Source organism: Myxine glutinosa, chromosome 6, assembly GCF_964187855.1.
Source record: "Myxine glutinosa chromosome 6, kmMyxGlut1.1, whole genome shotgun sequence".
Taxonomy (NCBI): domain Eukaryota; kingdom Metazoa; phylum Chordata; class Myxini; order Myxiniformes; family Myxinidae; genus Myxine; species Myxine glutinosa.
The window spans coordinates 99948737-99969345 of NC_136266.1; the positions used below are offsets into that span (position 1 = coordinate 99948737).

The 20609-nt window shown below is 46.3% G+C and overlaps 1 protein-coding gene across 1 annotated transcript in view; it reads right to left on the reverse strand.

Moving 5' to 3' along the window:
- Positions 1-3289: 3289 nt before the first annotated feature.
- Positions 3290-20609, reverse strand: part of PDCD6IP (programmed cell death 6 interacting protein) — a 100172-nt gene continuing 82852 nt past the window's right edge. The window contains exons 17-18 of the mRNA XM_068101684.2: positions 9408-9616; positions 3290-5152 (exon numbers count right to left, since the gene is read on the reverse strand). Of these exons, the coding sequence (XP_067957785.2) occupies positions 4933-5152; positions 9408-9616 (429 nt within the window). The 3' untranslated portion in view covers positions 3290-4932. The remainder of the gene's footprint in view (positions 5153-9407; positions 9617-20609) is intronic.

Below are 20609 nucleotides of genomic sequence, written 5' to 3' on the forward strand. Positions count from 1 at the left end.
ACATATAACATACAATAAAGGGAGTGGGAGACGAGGGGGAGACGAGAGAGATATAACAACAGTATGTTGAGATATAACAACAGTTGTGTCCTTCCCCTTCTTCCCCCTCTCTTTTGTGTCCTCCCCCCTCTCTCCCCATCTTGTCTGCCGCTCCCCTTGTTTTTTTATGTTTTGTGTGTCGGTTTGTCTTTTTGTGTGATTAATGTTTGCTCTTTCACGAGCCTCGATCTTGTATACAAAAAAAAAAAAAAAAAAAAAAAAAAACAGTAGAGAACAGGGACATCGGGAGATCTGTGGAAGGGAGAGGGCTGGGGGAGGAGGAAGGGGTACACGGTATAAAGCAAATGAACACTTCGAGGAATTTCAGGAAAGAAGTTGGGGATTTAAAGAGGCGGATTTGGGGTGTTTTAACGGGGGTAGAAAAAAAAAAAAGTTTTGGACGGGGGAAGATAAGAGATGGTGATGAACAGCTGTTTTAAAGACCTGGAGGGAGGAGTGGGATTGAAGAGAGTGAGGGAGTTTGTTCCAGAGGCAGGAGAAAAGAGGAATGAAGGAGTGAAGGTGGGCAGAGGGTCTTGATTTTGGCAGTTTAACCAGAAGAGGGTTGTTGGAAGATCTTTTGTGACCTGTAGGAATATTTGGGGGACAGAGCACAGACAGAGCTGGGGGAGCAAGGCTGGAGAGGAGTTGGTAGAAGACAGAAAGACCACCAATCTGCCTGCGGTGAGTAAATGAAAGGCCCTCGAAAACTCGCACAGGGCCCAGAAAACTGAATGCAATGAGGAATCTCAGCCTGGATGGGAAAATGAGAATTCCATTCAGGGCCACATGTCGACTGCGACCGGAGAGGAAGTCCGGGAGCCATGCGAGGAAATTTCCATGGATACCATAAGAGGATTTGGTGAGCAGAGCTGGCTGCCAGACCGTATCGAAGGCACGAGATATGTCAAGGGAGACGGCTCTAATTTCCTGTTTGGCATTGAGGACCTCCATCCATTGTTGAGACAGCAGAAGCAGCAAGTCCAGAGTAGAGTGACCTGGTCTGAATCCAAATTGATGATCAGAGATCAAGCCATTGGAGAAGAGGAAGGATTTAATATCGGAAGCAATGATGGATTCCATGACCTTGCTGATGATTGGGAGCAGGCTGATTGGTCTATAGTTGTAATTTTTTTTGACTGTTTTTAATCACATTGAATCAGATAGGTTAGACCTTATATTCAAGATTGGTTGGCTCCCTATGAGCTTATTTTGAATACAGCACAAGGCTGTGAGGAAACATTGGCTGAGGGCACAGCTGTACCACTGATGCAGTGCCCCCAGCAGGTTAGGGCAGGAATTTGTTGACGGTGCTGGTGATAGCTTGCTTAACCTTCACAAATAATATTGTGGCATCTATAATGTCCACCAACAAAAAGAGCAGACGAGACACTCAGTCTAACATCCATCTCAAAGATGGCACACATTGGAGAATTACCCTGCCTGTGAAACACAAGGATGAGAGTTTAGAGCCGGGCCGAGATTTGTTTTAAATTGTTTTTCTTTTCTTTCTAAAGTGATTTTTTTTTTGTATACAAGATCGAGGCTTGTGTTGGAGCTAACATCAATCACAAAACAAAAAAAAACGGACACACAAAACACAATAAAAGGAGCGGAAGATGAGATGGGGAGAGAGAGAGGGAAGCACACAAGTACAACAGCAGAGAACAGGGACATCGGAAGATCTGTGGGAGGGAGAGGGCTTGGGGGGAGGAGGGGTGGGAGAGGTGTAAAAGACATGGATGCTGCAAGAACTTACAGGATTTGAATTAACGGGGGTAGAAGAGATCAAGGTTTTGGATGGGGGAAGATAAGAGATGATGGTGAACAGCTGTTTTAAAGACCTGGAGTGGGATTGAAGAGAGTGAGGGAGTTTGTTCTAGAGGCGGGAGTAAAGAGGAATGAAGGAGTGAAGGTGAGCAGAGAGTTGATTTTGGCAATTTCACCAGAAGTGGGTTGCTGGCAGATCTTGTGCGACCTGTAGGAATATTTGGGGGACAGAGCACAGATAGAGCTGGGGAAGCTAGTCCGGATAGGATTTGGTAGAAGACAGAAGGACCACGTACCTGCCTGCGGTGAGTGAAAGGCCCTCGGAGTTAGCTTCATCGCGGAAGATTCCAATGATTCTGAAAGCTTTGGTTTCAACAGCGTGAAGACGAGCTAGGTGTGAGGCAGGAGCACCAGCCCAGAGGGGAGAACAGTATTCCATTGAGCTGCGGATGAAAGCCTTATATGTGGCGAGGAGCTCAGGTGTGCCAAGGAAGGACTTTGAAAGGAAGGACCAAGGAAGAGAACAGAGAGAGGGTGTGAAAGAGCGGCAGAGCAGGATTTTAGGACCAGTAGGCTGATGCGGTCTGGTCCAGTTGCAGAATCGGAGTCGAGGATTGACAGAAACTTCTCCACCTTGTCAGGAGAGAAGGACACAGAGTCCAGGAGCAGCTGGGTACGACTGGGTACGGTGTGTACACAGAGGGACGGGTTTGGGACACAAGATTTTGAGGCAAACACAGAGTTGAGGCATTCAGCTTTTTCATGTGCGGAGTCAACTGTGTAGCTGTTTGAGGTGAGGGAGAGGATGGAGGGGGAACAAACACCAGAAAGATTTGACCAGATGCCACCAGGATTTGGAAGAGGGAGACAGGTTTGAGAGTTCAGTCTTGAGAGTAGAGAGATATTGTTTCCTGGCTCTCCTGAGGGTGGACACACTTGTTCCAGGCTTTGTGAAAGGAAATGAGATTTCCATCCGTTGGATTTGCCTTCCAGGAGACAACGGCAAGTTGTTTCAGGGCAACTGCCTCACCACAAGATTCCGTGTACCATGGATGAGACGAAGGGTATGGCAACTGAAGACGAGATGGGATAAATCTGTGCATGAGAGAGAGCAATTTACTTTGGAAGAATTCCCAGGATGAGTTCATGTCAGAGGCAGTGGAGATGGGAGACCAGTCCAGATGATTGATGGCTGCTTGCAGACCGTGCCAGTTGGCCTGAGTGAAATGCCAGACTCGGCGACGCTGAGGAGGCTCTCTGAGAATGGCCAGAGAGATGTCAACTTTAACAAGCATATGGTCAGATGAACCGATTGGAGCAGAAGAAGAGCAGCAGACTGGCCTTTTCATAGAGGAAAGAGGATAAGGAAGAGATTTTCAGAAGAGGATAAGGTCTTTTCACATGCAAACTTGCATCAGAGTAATGTTACATAATGAAAGATGACACACAACAAAAATGAAAATAATCGAATGATTCAAAATGGTAGCCAAGGGATTATTTTTATTCAAGCACTTTCAAAGCCATTTCAGTCGATGAAAAAATTCAATTTACAACTTCGATACGTTTGTCACAGATACCAATCTTAGCATTTAGTTAATTCAAAATGTTTAATATCAAATATACATGCTTATTTATTCTTTCACCAGATAATTATTTCGCTACGGAGATCGTTGTTACCACAAAACAGCAGCAAAATATAAATACCATGGTACGTACGCAACTCTCAACTAAAGCTGTAATCAATTCCTACTGCAGAAATCTTCCAGCACATTAAGGCATTGGCCATATAATCCCCAAACTTTAACTCTTAATTATTCCCTAATTGATACATGTCATCATTTCAATCACTGGAGGGGAGATATTGAAGAAGCATTTTTTTTTTTAATGGGGAGATATTGAAGAAGGGTTGAATGTTAATCAATAATGCATGAAGAAAAAAAGGAGCAGAAATATATAACCAGCAGCAGTGCTTGCTATCAATCTTTACCACCCAAAACAAATAAAATAATAATGATCAAAAACACTAGGACATTGCAATAAATCCCAATGAATGTGGGTGTTCCCCCTGTTTAAGTGTTAGCTTAAAGTCAGTTCAAGACATTACATTAATGAAGCAAATGCTCATCACCAAAGGGAAGGGGAAACGGTATACATTTTGGAAATGGTTACACGATACAAAAAACCCAACAAAAACTCCATACAGTATGTTTTGCACAAGAGATTTGCACAAAATAAAGCAAAAAGCTGAGGACGAAAGCATCGCCAAATTTGGCCTTTCCTCCTCGAGAGCTATTGGAATGGGAACAGACTACGACGGTACAAATCAATAATTTCCACATGCACCAATAGTATCTTGTAGATGACCGATGGGTAAAATTAAGGCACAAAAAAGTTATAATACACAATGATTTCATCACTAAAACGTGCATTTGCTTTTATACAGAATTCAAAAAGGCAGAAGTGAAAAAAGGTGGTAGAAGGGTGTAGTTCGACCAAAATCCCGACAACTCGCACTCCTACTCATGTGCAAACACACCCAACTTCAAAAGATGTATGCAAAATGAGTTAAAGCTACAAAAGAGCCCTTTCAAATCTGACAACATGCTTGGACTGACTGTACAGTAACAGCACAGTTATAATAGTCAAAATACCCACCCACCAATTTCTATTTATTAGGTATGAACGGGGGGGGGGGGGGGGGGGAGGGCGAAGGGAGTAGGGTGTGCTAAATTGAGTATATGAAAAGAAACAAATCAAATTACAAATGGATGGAAGAAAAAGTTTATCCTGCACCAGAAGCCTTCATCATACATTGCACGGGCTGTTTGAGCACATCAGCAAGGCCTACGAGAAACTGATTAAGATCAAGACCAAATTAAAATAAAAGCCATTCCCCCCCAAGCACACATTTCCTTGGAATATATAATAGGCATCAAAAGTCAGATGCATGGATCGAAGAAAAACAAAAAACGATGCAAAGTTACTTGTTCCACCCTATTTGTACAGATCTATCACACATGGCGACTACTCCGTGCCACGTGCAATGCAGACAAAAATAAGGTGAGGGAGGTGGATGGCTCAATGAGGGAAAAATATTATAAATCATTCTCACTCAATAGATTCCTATTGCTGCTGGAATCCAGCATAAGGATTGTAAGTACCAGGCTGCTGTGGAGGAACCTGGCCCTGAGGATATCCGGGTTGAGGTTGAGGAAACCTTGGCATGGGACCAACAGGGTAGTTTGGAGGCTGTCCTGGTTGTGGGTAGCCGTATTGGGGCGTAGCATACGGATATGTCATGTATGGATTGAACGCCATCTGCATGGCTGGCATGGGCATCGAGCTACATTAGGGAGAAAAGAGGGGAGAGGGTGAGGGGTTCGAGCAAAGTAAAACGTAAACGTTGAGAAAACATGTTAATCGCAAATTTTGTCTTCACAGTTTGTTGCAGAAAATAGATGTTACGTTTGTGGGGGTAGAGGAAGAAATACCCTGGTACAGATAGGATTGTGTAGTATTAGCATGGACCGTGGATGTGTAGGAGGAATCTCGATGTATTTAAGCAGGGAAACTGTAGCTTAAGGTTGTTTACATGTTACCACACGGGGGGGGGGGGGTGTTTTGCTAGTAGGGTCTAAGGCTAGTTTCTCCCATTATGCGATTGCCTCCTGTGACCTTTTCCTACGTTTTTACAAATTGCAACAAGGCCATCTAATAAAACTCATGCTTGTTACAACAACAACCTGCCTTTAAACAACAATAATCGACACCATGCCGACAGAAGCCGAATGTTCTCGATAGACAATTGACCCTGCCCACCAACTGAGTAAGGAAAAAGGCCATGCCCCGAAGTTCGTCATTGGTCGAGCCCGACCTTCAGTGGAACTCGGCGATTGGTCGGGGTGACGTCAGAGCGGGAAGGTTCGAGCAGGAGAGGAAGAAGAAGAAGAAGAATCGCTGCGTCTCTCTCTTGGTTTGGTGCTGGCCAAACAAGAAGCTCGCATTTTGTTGTAAGGTGGCACCATTTGGTCCGTGTGGACCTCGTGCTTAGAGATAGCGGTGTGGGCAATAACGATCATGAAGAGGAGGAGGGCGTGTTGGCGGCGGTTTGTGGGGCTCTTGGCGCTTCAGACGGAGTGGAGAGCAAAAGAGGACCGCCCGCACGAATTACCTCACGTTTGTGGCGCAGTGGAGAGCGACTCTGCGCCATCCTGTGCGCTTCCCGCGCAGTGGCTCCAAGTTCTTACGACCACTAAGCTCCGAACAGTCCTCGTCGAGACCAAAGCTGAGTGCCGGCATAAAGGGGGGATTTTCTTTTATTTTATCTTTTCCCCCGTATGTTTTTGTGTCTGCGTGTGGAAGTACCTCGATTAGAATTATAGCTTTATCTCAGCATTTGTTTCATTCTGTGCTTGACTTTCATCAAATCATTATTGTGGCTTTTTTTTTTTGTTGTGTCGTGTTTTTGTTCGTGGGTTTCAGGAATTAACCCGTGTGCTTCGTGCAGGTAAGCACTTTGGTTCCTTCCCCCGCGCACGACGGACCAACCGCCAGTTTTGGTTACGCGCCTCGGAAATTAAGGACCATTTCGGCTATTCGTCAACCGCAGGGGCTGACAGGACATAGAGTTAGAAAATGCTTCACTTTAGTGAAACTAGAGCAATGTATAACCATTTAAACTTGAAAACAATTATATTTCTCAATCTTGCTGAATTTACTTGGCATTTTCGAAAACAAAAACATGAATTTTTAACGAAGTGATTTTTTTTTTTCAATGGAGAGAAAGCGAGAGAGAGAAAAAAACGAAAAAAAACTGCAACGACACTTCGACGTCACCCATATGCCTTGATCAACATTAATGCATCATTATACATACTTGAACCAAGTTTTATTTAAATCCTTTCAGCTCTTCAGTATCACATTTTTTACCTGACATGACCTCTGTCCTTTGATGCCAAAATCTAATCAGTTAATCTTTTCATCATAATATATACTGATACCAAGTTTGGTTAAATTCCATCACTGGTTCACAAGTTAGCACAGTAACAGAATTTTTACCTCACGGGACCTCTGTCCTTTGACCTCTTGACCCCATTATGCAATCCATTTATCTTTACATCATAATACATATTGTACCAAGTTTTACTTGGTTCCCTTCAGCCGTTTTTAGGTTATTGCTGTAATGAAAGCCGATCACGGATGGACGGATGGCAGACAGCTGGACTGACAACCCAAAAACATACCTCTGGCAACTTTGTCGGCGGAGGCATAAAAAAAGACGGAGCCAGACAAACCAATAGAGGAGAAAGAAGAGGTTTGCAATACATGTCCCCTACCGATGGGATATTTTTGAAATCCAAATAGGGCACAACTGAAAAACTGATGAAATGCCATGAAACTCTAACTTGTTGTTCTCTAACTTGTCTAACTTGTTCTGTAACTTATAATAATAATAATAATAATAATAATAATAATAAAGCCATGTACCAAGTTTCAGTTGAATATGTTAAAGGGTATGGGGAAAAGTCTGAAAAACCACAGGTGGGACGGAGACAGACAGACAGACAGGCGGAGAGAAAAGCTATAGTCCCCTCCAGTGAATCGACTGGGCCGAACAAGTAAATTGTCTTCTTTTTTTTTTTTTAAGTTTCGTGACCGACCTCTGGTATCGTGCTGAAATTTTGCATATATTTAGCTTAAAAATCACTTATAAAGAATTCACAACTCATCAGTGCAAAAAATTGCACATTAATTAGTTATGCTAATTAGCAAAAACTATAGCGCCATCTTGTGTCCATTCTTATATAGCTGTGTATAACTGAATGGGAATTCTAAATATAAAGTATGTGGTCGATGGAGAAACTGTCCAAACTGTCCTCAGGAAGGGGGTGGGATGCTGGGGTATCAGGAAGGGGGTGGGACGCTGGGGAATCACGAAGTGGGTGAGACGCTGGGGAATCACGAAGGGGGTGAGACGCTGGGGAATCACGAAGGGGGTGAGACGCTGGGGAATCACGAAGGGGGTGCGACGCTGGGGAATCACGAAGGGAGTGAGATGCTGGGAAATCACAAAGGGGGTGAGACGCTGGGGAATCACGAAGGGGGTGAGATGCTGGGGAATCACGAAGGGGGTGAGATGCTGGGGAATCACAAAGGGGGTGAGACGCTGGGGAATCACAAAGGGGGTGAGACGCTGGGGAATCACAAAGGGGGTGAGATGCTGGGGAATCAGGAAGGGGGTGAGACGTTGGGGCATCAAGAAGGGGGCGAGACGCTGGGGGATCAGGAAGGCGGTGGGATGCTGTGGAAGCAGAAAGAGGGCAGGACACTGGGGAAAATGAAATGTATAACTTATTAACTTCAATTGTTGTCGTGATATAATTTACAATTATTGATGAAGTCGTAATACAATTTTGAATCATTGACGATGTTTAAATAATTCAAGTCAAACGACATTTATATCATCGCAAAATCATTTTATTGGGTTGGGACGTGCATGGGGCCAAGTTTCCCTGTTTTGACACAAATGTTGACAACATGGTTTGAATAAAGTTTTCCTTGCATTGGTAAGACTGGTACTTAAAACTTGGACATGGTGTGCTTTGTGCTGTCGAGAGAGTGGACACTAACTTTAGTGGAGAACGGTATGCGACCCGGCGGTCACAAGTGCTGGCATGCTGCACATGTACAGTATATATGTACAGTACAAGGCAAGGTATGTCGTCATTGATCGAACCAACCCGCCAACGACTGAAAATAATTTACCATTTATTTTAAACTATTTTAATTCACCGTTAATTCAACGATTATTGTTCGAACATTGTGAACACGTCATTATAACCTCGAGTCACATGTAAGTTGTAAGTAAGTTGCAAGTAAGTTGCAAGTAAGTCACAAGTCAATTTTCTCAAGTCCAAGTCAAATCGCAACTCACAAAATTTTTCAACTTGAGTCCCCAGCTCTGGTGTGTACGTGTGTTTATACGTGTGTGTGTTTTATCCAAATGATGTTTGTTTCATCCCAACGATGCATATTGTGCTGACAGCAAATCATAATAGTATCAGAGGAGCATGCGAGTCAGAAAGCTGCTAGTCTCTGTCCATCCAAAACTGCTAGCCAAAAAACTGGCAGCACACTTGGCTGTTAAGCCAAGGTGCAACACTAATCTCGAGAAATATTGCCTGACTGACTCACAACCACAAATCCAGATGTTAATGGCAAAAAGCGAAAATGCACAACCTTCACTTCATCAAATCACATTTTAAGTTTTTGAGCCACGGATATAAAATGTTGAATCGTCCAACTCCATGTTGGCAATTTGGAAATGCATTTTGTGGTTTAACAGTCACTTTCGGTCAAAGTACTTCCACACATTGTTGGGTATACCACATAAATAGCCTTTTCATCTGGATTTATGGCTTGTAGGTTGTCAACAATCACTTCTCAGAGGGTTGGATTGTACCAAGTTATAAATCAAGTGCCTTACCAGTTTTGGGACTCGCAAGTTCCTCTCATACCAATTTGAGTTGTCAGGACAACAACAACAACCCATCTGATGACCGTTTAAACCCTCAATGAAAGCAGGGATGATTCCTTACCTGGGGTAAGTTGGAAAAGGGGAGGAAAAAGGTGGATTCTGTGGCATATGAGAAGTGGCAGGCATGTACGAGGGAGGAAGAGAAGGAGCAGCACCAGAAAATGGTGTGGCGGAAACATTTGGAGGAGAAGGTGCATCCATAGGAGCAGCAGTAGAAACTGTGACCCCGGTTGTGGGGGGCGGTGGCCGTGGTGGAGCCTGAGGTTTGTTCTACCATTGGGGAGGAGGGGGAGCACACAACACATCTATAAGCAGGAATGATCTTTGCAGCTCATGTTCAAGTAACTTGTAGTCTTTCAATTACGTACATCCAGCTTGCATTTAGGCTATAATTGGTCTTCTTGATTCAAATGAATATAGTCTTTCAATTACATACATCCAGTTTGCATTTGAGCTATAATTGGTCTTCTAGATTCAAATGATAATACTTTCTGCAAATGACTCAGTCTGTGCTAACTGTAGCACAGTATTACGTAGACCTAAATTAGATTTGAAATAGTCAAGATTGAATTTCACAAATACAAGATCTACTGCAAAAAAACTAGAACAATGCGACTGTTGCCAATATGTCTCCGCATAGTCCCACAATGGGTAGATGCCATCGTTCACTGTCCTAAAAATAAACAAGTTTGATTTAAATCCCTTCATCTGTTAAGTATCACATTTTTACCTGACATGACAGGTTTCACATCGATCGGTGAAGCAGTTCCAGAGAAGGGATTTTTTTTAAATATCGGCTTTCAAGCTAATATGGCTACCACACCATGTGACATATGACCTTAAGAAATGTACACTCTGCATATGTTATGGGTAGGAGATCACTTTTGTGAAGTTTCGTATTGATCGGATAAGGTTCGTTTTTCTATCCAAGATGGCTACCAAACCACGTGACCTATGACATCATTTTCAAACTATATGCAACAGTGCTGTTAGATATTTGTAAAATTGCGCGTCGATGGGTGAGCGGTTTCAGAGATAAAATTATTTAATACTTTCCTTCAATCCAATATGGCTACCAAACCATGTGACCTATGATGTCATAAATTTAATATTTCAATACAAATGGGTCATAAATCATGTGCATGCAATTTCAGATTTTTAGGATAAGGCATTCGATTAAAACATTTTTGACTGGTATACCACTTCACCTACGACGTCATCATCATGATTCTTTTGTTCCCCATTGGGAGTACTTGACAATGTGCCAAGTTTAAATTTTTTCCATTCAGTGGTTTCCGAAGTTTCCGAGTGGTTTCCGAGAAATAATTTTTTAATTATTTGCTTTTAATCAAAGATGGCTGCCACACCACTTGACCTATGACATCAATTGTCATAAAAACATTCTGCATGGGTGTCACTCCTACTAGTGGGGCAACTTAGCATAACAATTGTGCATTTTGTGAGGAAAGCACCAAATTTGGCACACTAGTAGACTATCATATTATGAAAAGATCTGGATATTGGGCCATCTCAAATTCAGAGATTTGATTTTTGCAAGATTTCGATTCGATTGGGATCGAAGATAACACCTTCTTCGTCTTCTGTACAGTGAAGTTGCCAGCCCTGAATTCTCTGGCTACATCTGGGTGCTTCATTGGGAGTGCAACCATGTCCCTCAGGTGAACAGGGACCGACCTGGCATAGTGTGTGTGGTCTAAGGCATGGAACCATGGGACCAGTTCCGTCAGGGCATCAAGGTACATCGTGAATGAAGCCTGCCGCAGAGAACGCACGTAGACCAGTACCAACATCTCTAGTTCCAGCACAGTTGCCCAGTACTGAAAGTTGGGAATGTCTTCTCCTCTCTGGTGACACCCGTCTTCGAACTCAGGCAGGTCTTCTGCATCATCAGCATATGTCATACAGTGGCGTTCATACGCACGGTGTTGCAGGATGTGCAGTGCCGCTGCAGTGATTTGATGAGCTCTTCTTGTGCGGGTGACGTGGGCAGCTCGCAGGAAGGAGTCGGCCTTCCCTGGCGTTGCAATCTCAGCTTGCAAATCTGCAAAATCTGCAAATCTTGCAAAAATCAAATCTCTGAATCTGAGATGGCCCAATATCCAGATCTTTTCATAATATGATAGTCTACTAGTGTGCCAAATTTGGTGCTTTCCTCGCAAAATGCACAATTGTTATGCTATATTTAGCTTAGCTGCCGGACTATACCCTGAAAGTTTCGTCTCAATTATACATATGGTTGCTGAGAAAAACGAGGTTTAGCCCATATGGACGGACGGACGGACGGACATGCCGAAAACATAATTCCTCCGGCGACTTTGTCGGCGGAGGCATAAAAAAGTATGCAACTTTTAATTATTTGCTTTTAATCCAAGATGGCTGCCATACCACTTGACCGATGACATCACAATTATCATAAAAACATTCTGCATGGGTGTCACTCCTACACTGAAAGTTTCGTCTCAATAGGACATATGGTTGCGGAGAAAAACGAGGTTTCGGACGGACATATGGACGGACAACCCAAAAACACAATGCCTCCGGCGACTTTGTCGGCAGAGGCATAATAGAATTGAGGCTCGAGGAAGAGCGAGAACATAGAACGGATCTGGACGCAACAGAATTCGTAGTGCAATATGTTCAAATCAAAATATTATTTTGTCGATGTTGCTCAGATATATGTATTCAAGGCCAATGTGAGAGGTTAAGATTGTTTCATTCCAGATCCGAGAGGGATTTTTATGTGTCTAAATAAAAATAAACAAGCGTTACGCCTCGGTCCCCCGTCGTTGAAGTGATGCAAGTTGACAAAGTGGAAGACGCAAGGCGGCCATCTTGGATTTTGACGTGGCGACCCAATTTTCAATAGCGTTCTCCCTTATGCGTAGATACACCCACACACCAGATTAGAAGTTGATAGTTCGTTAATTTTTGTCCCCCGTCGCACCGCGGAGCGAAAGGGGGACTATGGTTTTCCCCTCCATCCGTGTGTGCGTGCGTCCATAAGCGAAGGACCGAATTCTAATTTGGTGTGGGTGCAACCCACGTCAAAATCCAAGATGGCCACCGCCATGTATGTCTGACGACATGTATGTCTGAACCTTGTGAGTGGAATAGCTTGAAAAATAAGTTGAATCGTTTCAACTTATTTTGACAACCTAATAAGGGGTAGGCTAGCGAAGCTCGCGGCCGCTCGTTGCCGCGGTATGAGAACACCCGGAGCGTGGACCGGAGCGCAAGGTCGGAGCCGGACCTCACCGCCTACCATCGACGCCTTCATACCACCTGCCCGGACCCTTCTCTTCCTTCCCACCAGCCCTGCCATTCCATCCTTTCGTGCAAGTCCGTTTGTTCTGTCCTGGGAGTGATATATAAGACTGTCTAAGCTTGCCCATTGTCCTTTTATTTCCTTCTTTTGTATATTCTTGCTGCCTTTCGTTTCCTCTTGAGTATTGTATAATAAATTCTGTGTTCCTTCTTATTCTTTGGGTTTTCCTCTCATCCGGTCGCTTTAGTCTTTTCCCAATTGAATACCGGTGGCACGATATAGGAACCGCTTAGAATCGGGTTTAGACTGCCGCTAACGGCTCGGGCTTCGGATTGCTAAACCGCTCGACAATACTCCATCTTGTCCGTGGCTCAGGCAGGAGTATCGCCCTGCTTTCGAACGGAAGGAGCGCGATATCTTCTAAGGACTCGGACGGCCAGCTTAATAGATGAGGGGATTAACCCCCCCTCGGTAAGGGGAGCGCCGTAACCCGAGATCCGCAACAATTAGTGTCGGGGAGTGGGATTTGACCCGAACCAAATTTTTTAATCCATCAAAAAAAATTTGGTCAAAAATTAGGAGCGGCCAAAATTATTTTTAACATCCAAATTGAGTCGTGCCATGGATGGTCAAGTCGATCGGATGCCGGTGGGGGAGATAGAAGAGGAAGAGTTAGAGTCGACCCAGGACCCCAGGGAACAATTGGGGGTAATGGAAGACGGGGTTGAAGAAGGTGTGGTAGTGGGGTTGCAGGCACGCAAAATGGCGGCACCTCGCACATGGCCACGGCAGCGCAAAATGGTGGCACCTCGCACGTGGCCACGGCAGCGTAAACTGGCGGCGCCTCGCACATGGCGGCAGGGGCTGCGCTCGCTGCGCAAATGGGAGGGATGAATATGCAGGACCTCATTGCGCAGTTGCAGGCAGCCGTACAAATGGGGTTGGGAAACCAAATTGAGCAAATGGGAAACCAAATCGGGGGATTGAGAGACGGGGTGAGTAATTTGGAAGATAGAATGGGGGAGCGATTAGACAGTAAATTTGGGGGGCTAGGAAGCAAATTGGAGGACGTAAATGGCCGAGCCCGAGAAATCAATGAGGGGTTGGCGAGGGGGGCAAGCCCGGTATGAAGTAAGAAAGTGTGGGAAGGAGGTTAACCGCGGGTTGGGCGAGGGGGTCGCATTTGTGCACGACGAGGTAGCGCGACTCGAGGAGCGTGGGAGAAGCGAGTTGGAGCAAGGCACAGCCGGGTGGACCGGGATAGAAATCGCGACCCGGGGTATGGGGAAGCCGGTGACCGCCGAGGTAGAAAAGGAAATTTTATTTGAACCAGCGGTCGTCAAGGGAAAGGAAAAAGAAATCGAATCAATCGAAGCAATAGTGGAAATTGCGTTGGAAGAGACGCCGGACTTAGAGGTAAAGCACTCGCGGCAGGAAGAAATGGAAAATGTGCAAAGTCCATGCTCGCATCATGATGCCGTGCTTAATCCTTATAAATATTTGCAGGTGTTGGAGTGAGGAGGAAGAAGAAGCGCCAAGGTGAGTTGGTTGGTATATGGGGCGAAGAGATTTTTCGGCAAAGTGTTTGTCGCGAAAAGAATTTTCGCGCGCTTGGGATCGCGAAAGCACCCGGGCGTTGGTGGAAGGTCCTTGGTGTGCTGCGGTACGAATGGCGCGCGTGTGAGGAAAAGGTGTGTGAAGGTGAACGGCGCGCGTGTGCGGATGGCGCCGGAGCGCGAGTGTGTTACAGCGAGTGAAAATGAATGCACGACAGAGTGCGATTGTGACACGGAGAGTGAGATGGATGGAGAGAGTGTGCGAGAAAGCACACCCGAGTTGGTTGTGGCACGTGTGCAGGAGGGCACATCGGAGCGCGTGAGTGGGTATGTGCAAGAGTGCACACCCATGAGTGTTACTGAGGACGTAACGGAGGAGAGGTGTGGAACGGAGTGTGTGATAGAGTGTGCGAGGAGAATGGGTGCGCGAGAGTGTGTGGTGAGCGTTATGAGTAGACCTGAGTATGGAGCAAAAGAGAATGCACGAGCGAGTACAGTGGTAGAATGTGTGGGATGTACGAGCGGCGTTGGAGCGCCGGGTTTGGTGAGTGTAAAAGGGGTCGCGTACGCGTGCGAGCATGTAAGGAAAGCATCGACGTTGACCGGGGCAGCGTTTAGGCCGACGTATAGCCGACGCGAGCCCTCGGTGCATGGTGTTCGTTATGTGCTACGGGAGCCGGCGGGGATCGGTGTCGCGTCGCTCCTGCTCGGGGAGACGTGCACGATTCGGGCCGGGCCCCGCCCTGCACGGTCGAATCCACGCTTTGCCAAGCAAAGCGGGCAGCCCGGTTCGAGAGGAAGGAGGAGGGGTCGGTGCAGCGCCCCCTTGTGGTGGCGGCGCTCCACCCGGGCAAGGCTGGGCCATCGCGCTTAGCAGCGCAAGGCCTTGCCATAGGGATGGTGCCTTGAACCTTGGCCCGACAAAACCTCCTCCCCTGAACCGAATGCCGGACGGGCCCAACCAGCAGGAGACTGACCATCCGCACACATAGCCGGCTTTTCGAAGCCGAGCTATGGAAATGTATTTCCCACACCGAGGCTCGTAGTTTAATGGACGATTGATGGTAGCAGTAGTGAATAGTGATGGCGAATGGCAGCTTTACCATTCACCTCACATCACTTATGGGGGCACAGGAGCTATAGTTTATGGGGTTATGGCGGTGAAAACCTAGCCAGGGAGGGCTTGGATAATGTTAGGGATCTAGAAAGATGACCAGAGGGACAAGATTTAAGTAGCGACATCATAACTGCAGAGGGGACGTAGAGAGATTAGTTGGATAATAACGACGAGGGAGTGCGTAGTACAAGGGAAGACGGGGAGCACGAGTTTCAGAAGGGAGTAGTTAGTTAGATGATGCTATGTGTTTGGAGTGAGAGTGATGAAATGGGAAATTGAACGCGAGTATTTGTGGTGAGCATGATGATTGGCATGATATTGAGTGAATGGTCCTGGAGGAAGGGAAGGTGCAAGTGCCACCAGGTGTGTGGGCACCAGGTGCGCAAGTGGAGTACAGAGGTGTATGGAGAATGGTTGTATGGAATAGATGGTCTGGAATGAATGGAGTACGGATTGGATGGTGTGGAGTGAGTAGTGTGGAATATGTGGAGTGGAGTGCATGGTGCGGAAGAGTGGATGGGGGAATATGGACCCCTTCACGAGTACCCGGGGAGGGTAGTTTAAAAGTAGGTAGAGGGAGTAGGTAAATTGTGGTTGGATATTGGCATCTGTGGTGCGAGTAGTTGCACGGGAGTGTTGTGTTGGGTGCATTAGTGAAATGAAATCGGCTGGGCGTGTGGCCTGTTAGTACGTATGGTTAAATGGGCACTCTGCCACTGTTAGTCTGTCGGCCAGGTGAGGCCGCAGGTAGGCTCTGGGAGCCAGTAGTGTTCAATGGGGTCCGAGGATCCGGAGGACGGACCCGGGTAGCCCGACGCCAGAGAGGGCGGTAGGGGGTGAGAGCGCCAGAGGGCCTTCCCCAGGTAGGTTAGGGTAAGGAGCAGGTAAGCTCGGGAGACAACTGCAGTGGCGGAGGTGTGCAGGTGAGCGGACCTGCTGGGAGCGCCACACGACCCAGCGCGGAAATTGTGCGAGGGCACAGGGAGTAGAATCGGGGGAGTGAGACCCCAAATTGGTGAGCACCACAGTATTGGTCAATGGGAATTGGTTTTTAGAACCACATAGTGTAAAATGGCCAATGGTTTGGCAGGGAAAGACCCCGGGTAGTGTAAAGTGTGTTAAAGTCATTTAGAAGGTAGTTAGGATTGTAAGTGTCTTCGCACCATCTGCATCCACTCACCAAGGTAACAGGACTCCACACCACCGGTTGTGCAAATGTCTGGTATGTAAGACGCATCATGACGTGGGGGGTGACATTGTGCTTGTGATTCCATCTCTTCCTCCTTAGGAGGGATTGATGAGGAATTGATTGGTGGCAAATTTGGTTTGGAGGGATTGTTGACGAATTTGGTATTAGGGGAGATATGGGGAAGACAGGACGTAGCGACGGATTTGTAAATTGTGTAAATACGGGGTAGGGGCAAGGGTAGATTAGGTGACAGGGGGGGAACGTACGGTAGGGACGAGCTTTCTTGGCTCGCTCTCCTGCGCACCTCACCTCTGCATTACCTGGTGTTGATGTGTACTCTTGCGCCCTTGCACCCCGCTAACCCTGCTTTGTCTTCCTTCCCCACTCATGGACCGTGGTCTTTGTGTGCCGAGGGGAAAGTGTGCAGGTGTCGCAGTTGTGTGCCCGCGCCCTCGCTGCTGCCTGCCTGGACCGGTACCACACTTATGGACCGCACGTTGTTGTGGCCGAGCACCACTGTATGGACCACAGGTCTGTGGCCGAGCACCACATTTATGGACCCCACGTTTTGGGGCCTGGCACCTCTGCTGGGGACTGGCCATTGTGGCCAGGGAGATCTGGCTTGCAGACGACGGTAAAGGTGGTACCTAAGCCATGCAGGTGGACCACCCTTAGTTGGCCCCTGCTGGGCATAATTTAAAAAGTGGACGCGTTTGGTGCCCTTTTTGTTTTATGATTAAATAGGCCGCAAGCTAAGAAGTCATCAGGAACATCGGCCCAGCAGCCAAGAACATCGGCCCAGCAGAGAAGACGTCGCAAGTCATCTGCTGATTATTCTTTAAATGTATGACTGTGCACCGGATGGTGCTTTTTGTGCATGTTGGTGCTTTGGTGCTTTTTGCGTATTGGTGCTGGTGGTATTGGTGCAGTGCAGTGCATGCCTTTCCTCTTATCAAAACATCTTCTTTTTGTTTCCCAAAAAGACAGGTCTTGGGTTCGCGTGTAAATACCAAGTAGTGTCTTTGTAAATAATGCTCCCCACCGTCAATGCTTAGCTTGAAAATTAATTCCGTAATTCGGTTATTCTGTGGGCGTGAGTCTGATAGATAGAATGCAACGTAGCAGGCGGAACATACTTAATTGTTTTTAAAATGTCGCACTCAGGGTGAAGTTAATAGTAGAGGGTTACCACACCTGAGGGTCACACTAAGTTAAAGTTCTTTCGGGCCGGGACGGCCCTGGAGGAAATGAGGGTGCTGTGTTGCGGTTTTTAGAACCCTCCACTTTGTAAATATTGTAATAATCCCTTATAAATATTCCCACTTTTGTGTAAAGATCAAAGGTCGCACCCTAGTCAGGTCATATTGCAACACGTAGGACACCATAGGCTCCTCTTTAGTTATTTCATTAGTATGTGTTTCAGGTAAGGATCTGTTTCCAATAGTTGAATCTGCGTTGTATTAATTAAATAAGAGTAGGCCCCAAAGGTCCTTTCAACATCAGTGCGAGTGGTCTTCTATCCCGCAAGCCGCCATAAGCCACGTGGCAGAGTTGGAGAAGAAGGGAGGAGCGCCAGGAATGAGGCGTGGCCCACCAACGCACCATAAAGGGGCGGACCGGTGAGGCGTCACGACCAATCAGGGCCGAGGCAGCTCACCGATGGGCGTATCCAAAAAGGCAAGCGGCTTAATACGCGATCGGCCAATATAAGCGGCCGCGTGGGACTACTTAAGGAGATGAGTGATACGGGAGAGGACGGCAGACGCGGAAGACCCGAGAGTGGTGAAGGAGTCCCTGCTTGCCGTTGTCACGGACCATTGAAGGCGCACAACTGGCCGAAGGCTAAGGGTCAATTTATTACATACGCCGCATCCCAGTCTCTCTCCCCCCCCCCCCCCCCCCCCCCCCCGGCGATATAATTGTCCGCTCACGTTAAACGCCACGTGAAGCTGCCGGGCGCTCGTCGCCGCGGTACGAGAACACCCGGAGCGTGGACCGGAACGCGAGGTCGGAGCCGGACCTCACCGCCTACCATCGACGCCTACCTACCACCTGCCCGGACCCTTCTCTTCCTTCCCACCAGCCCTGCCATTCCATCCTTTCGTGTAAGTCCGTTTGTTCTGTCCTGGGAGTGATATATAAGACTGTCTAAGCTTGCCCTATGTCCTTTTATTTCCTTCTTTTGTATATTCTTGCTGCCTTTTGTTTCCTCTTGAGTATTGTATAATAAATTCTGTGTTCCTTCTTATTCTTTGGGTTTTCCTCTCATCCGGTCGCTTTAGTCTTTTCCCAATTGAATACCGGTGGCACGATATAGGAACCGCTTAGAATCGGGTTTAGACTGCCGCTAACGGCTCGGGCTTCGGATTGCTAAACCGCCCGGCAATATTCCATCTTGTCCGTGGCTCGGGCAGGAGTATCGCCCTGCTTCCGAACGGAAGGAGCGCGATATCTTCGAAGGACTCGGACGGCCAGCTTAATAGACGAGGGCATTTAACCGCCCCTCGGTAAGGGGAGCGCCGTAACCCGAGATCCGCCAAAAAAAATATATATATATATATATGTATATATATGTACATATATATATATATATATATATATATATATATATATATATATATATATATATATATGTATATATATATTTATTTATTTTTTTGTCGCGATCCCGGCTGTTAAATGCTTCCAGCCCGGAATACGGACGTTAATGTCCGGCCTTCAAGTAGTCCACAGGGTGGACAAAGAGAACTCAATAAACACAACTGTGTTTTAACCGGCCTCTAGGGGTAGGCACGATGATTTATTGGCTCGATCTCACAAACAATGGATGGTAACAGAGTGGAATACACAGCACAAAGCCTGCAGGAACTGTCGGCACCAGAAGCTCCAAACACGACACAGGCAATATGACTCACAGTTCCAATCTACGATATCCGGGAATCACTCGTTCTCTTCCGGAGTTACTCACTCTTAAAATACAGAACTATAAACGATCAGCACAACTCGGCTGTCGTGAGGCTTAAAAAATCCCCGTTTTTATATTTTCCACTCGACGCCTTCGAGCCACGTCCGTCGCACAAGATGGCGGCCGGCTCTCTCACCGTCCACCAATCGCGTGCCGAATCGCCACCCAATCGCGTGAGGCTGAAAGGAGGTCATGTGACGTGGTGGGCGGGGCACTAATTTGGTGAGAACAAGGTTGTTTCTCACAATATATATATATATATATATATATATATTACCATCACGTAATTATTATTTTATATATATATATATAAAACACCCATTCAACCAATGCCCCCACATTCGTGGCATTTTCCACGAACATATACCCCGTGAATGTCGGGGTCCGACTGTACCTAAAAAACCACATCAACACAGATGGAACTAGAACGGCACTCGGTAGAGCGCATACCTCCACCAGGCTGAACAGTTTACGTTTTGTATCCCACTGATAGGTCGGATTTGGATTCGGACCTGACCCAAAATCTATTCGGTGTGTTGTTACCTAACAGACTCGTCCCCCAAGTTTTGTCACAATCCATCCACATTTTTAAATATCGAGCTATATAACGTTTTTCGCCCCATCTCTCAATGGTGAAGAATCACTTTAAAAATGATTGAATCCGGATCTGCATTCAGATCTTAACCAAAAACAAATCAATTTGTCCTCGTCACACTCCCAATCTGTCCACTAAGTTTTGTCTGAATCTGTCCACAACTTTGAGATATCCTGTTCACAGACAGACGGACGGACAGACAGGAAAACATCGCCTCCATCCACCTTCGGTGACGGAGGTAATTAAGGGGAATGGCATAACAAAACACTATCCACAAAATACAACATATTTGCATGACATTTTCATTCTGACCAGAATATTTCATATAATTATTTGTATGCCATATATTAATACAACAATGTTACAGGAATTTTGGAATGTTACAGGAATTTTGGAATGTTTAAAAGGGATGTCAAACAAAGTAACTTGGGAGCTATTTGTTTTGTTTTTTCCTTTGTATCCCCCTTGCTGGTTGTGCCCGATTGCTGCCCTGCTATCCCACTGTCCATTTAACCTTGGTCTTCCATAGCCTCACTAATGTAAGAAAAAAATCAC